This window comes from Aptenodytes forsteri, unplaced genomic scaffold (assembly GCF_000699145.1).
Source record: "Aptenodytes forsteri isolate BGI_AS27 unplaced genomic scaffold, ASM69914v1 Scaffold172, whole genome shotgun sequence".
In the NCBI taxonomy this organism is placed as follows: Eukaryota; Metazoa; Chordata; class Aves; order Sphenisciformes; family Spheniscidae; genus Aptenodytes; species Aptenodytes forsteri.
In genome coordinates this window covers 12,051,445-12,057,444 of record NW_008795018.1, presented here as the reverse complement: position 1 = coordinate 12,057,444, position 6,000 = coordinate 12,051,445, and the positions used below count along the sequence as shown (strand labels likewise).

At 37.2% G+C, this 6,000-nt stretch overlaps 1 protein-coding gene across 1 annotated transcript in view; it reads left to right on the top strand.

Moving 5' to 3' along the window:
* The first annotated feature begins 299 nt into the window (after positions 1-299).
* ADAM22 (ADAM metallopeptidase domain 22) overlaps positions 300-6,000 on the top strand; it is a 123,184-nt gene continuing 117,483 nt past the window's right edge. The window contains exons 1-3 of the mRNA XM_019471096.1: positions 300-366; positions 2,538-2,557; positions 2,764-2,840. Of these exons, the coding sequence (XP_019326641.1) occupies positions 300-366; positions 2,538-2,557; positions 2,764-2,840 (164 nt within the window). The remainder of the gene's footprint in view (positions 367-2,537; positions 2,558-2,763; positions 2,841-6,000) is intronic.

Here is a 6,000-nt window from a genome sequence, read left to right as displayed (position 1 = left end):
AGTTAAAAACCAAACCAGACCAAACAAAAAAACCCCTAGTCATTTTTGCTCTTATAGTGAATGAGGTGAATACGTTTTAATGACAAATGCTACATTTAGTATATGTACATTTAGAAATTTAAGTTAGGCTTTTTATATTCTTCCTTACTGACGAATTCTCTTTTGGTACCAGCATATGGTCATATAGAAGACTTGGTTATACTGTGTATACAGATATAAATGATGGCATATGTAGCTATGTTGTTAACAAACAGAAGTAATAAAGTGCTGTAAAATGTTAATTATTTAATAATGTAATGATGAAAGGTGAACAGCTGGGCTGCCATTACTCCTTTGATCAGAAAGTGGTTGTTGCGGTGCAGGTAGGTAAATGAAGGTTAGTTAAGGTTAGCAAACATGCTGCAGTGGAACAAGGGAATGACAAAACTAGCGTTGGCCCCTAGTGCCTTACTCGGTTCCTGGCCTGTCACATCCTGTTTATGAGCAGCAGCCTAAAAATTCACATCTAGCAAGAGAAGATGGAATTTAAAAATCATTCAAAGCAAACTCTGCTGCCTGAGAGTTGGAAAAGAAATGCCAATGCTAACGTGATAATTTGTTGATGGTTGGTTTTGCTGTATTTGTGGTTGCGCTAGCTGCTGCAGGCCAGAAACAGCTAAATGGCCGTCCCGCGTGTGGGTGGCTGTACGTGCTGTGGGGGTCCATCGTTGCCTTACAGGTACCAGCCGTCTGTGTCACGGGTCATTTGGGACTAGCTTGAATCCTGTACTTTCAAAAAGGGATCAAAATGGGTGATGTGAGGAAATTACTGAATTACTGCCTTTTTTTTCTTTAGGCTTTTTTGGCTAGAAAGTAGGCTTTTAATATTGATGGTAATTAATCACTGAAATTATTTACCCAGATAAGGTAAACTATGTGTTATATTCAGTTAGTTGGTCAAAGATTATACCTTTGTTCAAAAGAGATGCTCTTAAATCATCCAGAAATTACGAGAAACACTTAGTGAAGACCTGTGGCCTGTGTTACAGAGCAGGTCAGATGTAATGGGAATAGCTGAAAGGATACCTGACTCTGTGAATTATATCTACTGAGAGGCCTTCTAAGAAGCTTTCCAGTTAATACTGCATCCTTCTAAACTGTAATGTAAATATCTGGAATTTTGCAATATCTGGAATCATGCAATTTTGCATGCACGTTCACTGCAGCGGCACAGCTAGACATTTTTATAGAGGGCACTCAGCCTGAGCATCCTCTGGTGAGAGAAGCTGTCTTGACTTTTGGTTTTTTTAAAGGAATCAACTCTTTGTAAATATGTATTCATGGTTGTTGTCTTTATTTATTAATACTCATGCTTATATATGTAGACATAAAAGGAAAATTCTGCTGTAGGGCAACTGAAAAATGTAATAAACAAAAAAGTCATGGTTCCCTCGACTTTCTGTTTCTTTGTTGCTGTTCTTTTCCAGGGAAACTGGTATTCTCAACTCTTCTGGATTTAATGCCTATTGAAAGCCTGCCAGTAGTTTTAGAGAGAGTGAATTTGATGATTCACATTATCCCATCCTGTCCTGTGTTTCCCAGAGTTTTCAATAAATCATTTGTTACAGTTGTACTATCTTGTATTGTGTTTATTTAGAGAAGTGTAGTTTAGAGTTGTAAGTGGTTCTTCAGTGTTTCCTCTTAGATTCCTCTGTCTACATGCTTCAAATCTTAATGTGCAAATTTCAATGGAAAGCAAATAAGAACAAAGTTGAAAGTGCTCCAAAATGTCCGAAAGTAGCTTTTCTTATTAATTAGTTAAATAACAAGGCTGTTCCGTTTCTTGGGAATTTTCAGGTCTAGAAACAACTGTAATGTTTCCATTGGATAGCTGAGTATTTTCTTCCATTACTACTAGAATAAATATTCTATTTCTGGCAGATTGTGAGTTACAAAGTATTCCCATGTTTGTTCTCTGCAGGACTGAATGAAAGCAATTAATTCGGGGAAAATGTATGGCAAAGAGAGAAAGAAAGAGAGAAAGAGAGAAAGAAAGAGAAAGAAAGAAAGAAAAGAAAGAAAAAAGAAAGAAAGAAAAAGAAAGAAAGAGAAAGGAAGAAAAAGAAAGAAAGATGTTTCTCTAGCACCCATTTTTCTTCGGTTTTAGTGACTGCTCAGGGAGTTGGAGTTTTGGGAGCCTTTTGGAGGACAGGACACCTCACAGGGTGGTGAGTCAGAGCTTTACAGAAAATGCAACTAATGATTTTAGCCCATTGCTATCACCTCACTATATGGGCTTAAATGAGAGTCCGTCTGAATGAACAGTTTCTTTCAGGTAATGTCGGTGAGATTTGTGAGTGTGTCCTGGTCTGACCAAACTGATAACGTCTCAGCTGTTCTCCAACAGTCTGTGTCTAGAGTCAGGTTAAGCAATGAGTTACACATTAGCTGGGGGAAGTTTTCCACTTGGGTTTGCTCAGGGTTTTGCCCAGGATGGAAGTTCAAAGAAAAGAGCTGTTTTCTACAGTGTGGATGGGTTAAGATGGGGGCTTACTAAGGCAGAGCATCCCAGTCACAGGTTGTGTTGTTGGGAATTCTTGAAGCCTCATAGATTCAGAAAACAGATGTCTTATTCATTATCATAGACTGCTTTGTCCATTTCAATGCATTTTTTTTGGTTAATGACATATTGTTAATTAGTAATATTTACTTGATGTGTTCACAAACCTGTATGATATGTTTTGTTGTAGCTGAATACTAATTCCAGTCTTTTCAATATTGCAGTCTACCCACATTGCTCGAGCCAGCTTCCAGGTTGATGCTTTTGGATCATCTTTCATCCTAGATGTGACGCTAAACCAGTAAGTAATGACTGTATCTTACTCTACATTTGTTCAAGACTCGGTGCCAGTGAAATATCATTTTTCAATGGGGGCTTTAGTGGCTGTATTATAGCACAAATGCTATTTCTAGGTATTCAGTTCATCTGTAGTAGTGTATTTTAAGTTCTTTTGCTATTTTCTCAAGTACTGTTGTAGGCTTTGATATTCCCATTGTTACTACTTAGTAGCTATTGCAGTGTAACTAACGTTTTAGCGTTATAATTTCATTTGCCGTCTTTCAGTTTACCATAAAGGCAAATTACTATACTCATGCAGAGCCTCCTTGGATATTAAAAGATGGAGTTGCTGAAAGCTGGTAGCTGTTAGCATTTTAATAACCAAGTGTAAAGTACTTGAGATACAGCAATTACACTACAGCTAATCCTCAAAAAAGAATGAGATGGATAGTTGGGAATGAAGTTTCTCTGGATGCATTTACAGTCGTTTGGGAACAGAGGAGCATTGTAAGGCAGTAGCACACTGTGAACTTCAGTCTATGAGGAAAGATTGAACAATAGTAAACTTAAAGTGAAATCTGGTATGCGTCTTTCAGTAATGAGTTTTTGAAGTAGCTTTTTAGCACAGCTGTTTTAAAATAGGAGTTGCTTTGCTTTTCTGCTCTGAAGTGAAAAGAGAATAAATAATATTGTAAATAGAAATGCTTTGTTAAGTAATTCAGCTCCTAATAATGGAACACAATATTGCGTGGTTCGGTGTAAGAGACAAACTGCTCAATAAGTTTTTCTGCTATAAAGATGAACCGTTCAGGTTGCAATGGGAGCCACTGAAATTTCAGGTTTTTTTCACTTGTAAACACATTTTAAACAATGGCAATTTCTTTATGTGCACTGACATGAGTTAAAAAACATGTGAATCCTTGCTGGTTACAGGTGGCAGAGACACCGCGCTGCTGGAAGGAGAGGGAAAGAGGGTGGCTTAGAAGTATGATTTTATAACAAATGCATTTTAAAAGAATTCTAGAGGAAGAATTTCCTGCTTAAAATCACCAAGTCCACAACATTGAAGTGTTTGTTGGAAACAGCATTTTTATGTACATATTTATACCTTACTGAGAGTAGGTTGCACAAACCTGTTTTTATTTAGGGTGGCAGATTAATGGTGTGGTCACAGTTAGTTTCTGAAAGGTCAGGATTTTCCTTGTAGTATGAATTTCAGGTCATCTTAATAAAAGTAAACACATTTACTAATGGTATATGAAAAGACAAGTTAAGTATGTGATTTTATGAACTGCAACGGTTCTCTGTAGGTGGATTTTTTGTTTATGCACATGTACATATGCACATAACCACAGACACACAAACACGTTTAAAATTTAATTTGTTTTGACCTGGATCCTGTTTTTATGTCATTCTTCTGTTGTCTTTAATGATATTAGGCCAGTATTTGTATCAGTAAGACTGTCAAAATGTGTCCTTACTGTTCTTAAGAGTGCTAGAATCCAACTTAAATATGAACTTTTCCTGAGGAGCTATGCTTTTTATAATGTGAAAAAAGTCCTGTCACAAATTGTGCAAAATGAAAACAAGAAGGCTGTAAGGAAATTAAGATGTTTGGCTTCTATAATGATATTTAAATCAACATTTAAACTGCTTCTGAAATAGCATTTGCAGATCATCAAATAAAAAGAGGGCCAAGTATACTGGAGCAACGTTTAAAATGTATTTTTAATTATTATTCCTGTGAACAAATCTGTTCTATTCAGAAGACTGTATATATTTTTATTCTCTTCTAATTCTTACTCTCCATATTATATTCTGTATGCATTTTCTAAGGTTCCTGAGAGAAAAGCAGTGATTTTTCTGAGGAGTGGTTTGCAAATTTAGCCCACAGTAGCTTTATAATTGAAAAGTAGTTGAATGCTTGAAAGGAGCAAGGTTCAAGATTCTAGTTTTCCTCTGGAAAAAATATCAGCTTAGTATTTATAACTGAACCTCTGCTAATATCAAAAGCATGCTGAAGCAGGCCTCTGTGGTAAAATTAGCTCTTATGCATAATGTACATTTGAGGAATGTTAAAGGAAGTATGGGGGACAGAGAGGGGAAGAAATAACTTAAAATACATAGGTTGTCAGAAAGTATGGACTCTCCCTGCCTTTGTCAGTCTCCTTTCTTGCAGCCTCCCTGTTGTTTAAAGGTTGGTGTGTATGGCTCGTACATCTGAATATATCTGAGCATCATCTCTAGTTCCAGTGTCAGTGGTGGGCAGTCACAGTGAAAGTGTGCATTCTTCCGTATGGTTCCCCAATTTATGGAGGAAAAAAGTTCAAAATGAAAACTATAGTAGCAAACAGAGAGCTTTAAAAAAATCAGAAACTAAAATATATCCCTGCTCCCTAATGTCTGTCTGTAAATAGATTTTCTTTGTTTGCTGCTTTCTTTGTGGGCATTATTTTCTCTGTTCTCTTCAAATCCATCTTTTTATCTGACAGTCAGTTGCTCTGTTTCCTCTGCTGCAATTGCCTGTGCTTTGTTATACATCCCCCTGTTATGTACCCGTTTGTATTTCATATTCTGTTGTGTTTGTATATTTTCCATATCTTTTCTTACTTTGTTCTCCAAAGACTCACACATTTCTTTCTTTTCTTTTTCCATCAGGAATAATTGTCCCCTCTGCCATTGTGATAGATACCACACAACTTCCTTGTTTTTCTCTCAACATTTTTCCTGACAACTTTTTGTACACCAACAGTTGAGGCTGGCAGAAATGTTTATGGTCTCCTACTTGTCTCTCTTCCCCCATTGTCTGATACCCTCTGTTTTATCTCTTCAGTTCGCCAAAGGAGATGCTACTATTGAATCTGGGTGTTAGTTGAAGGAATTTTCCTTTCCTAGTCCCTTCCTCTGCCACCTCTCACAACAGTGGCCTGTCACCAAAGGCTGATCTCTGCAATGAAACAGGCTGGGAAGATACAGGAGGTGGGCAGGGAAATCAAAAAGCAGAGCTTACGCTGACTTTTCAGACATGAGGAGAAATGAGGCCCGGGATGGGATGTTCTGCCAGTCCTGGATGCAAGTGAGAGGAACGAAAGATAATTTTCTAGCTGGCATTACAGTGTGGCAGTTTAACATTGAAATCTGCATACTTTCTTCTTGCTCATTTTGGATCTCAACCAGTTTTG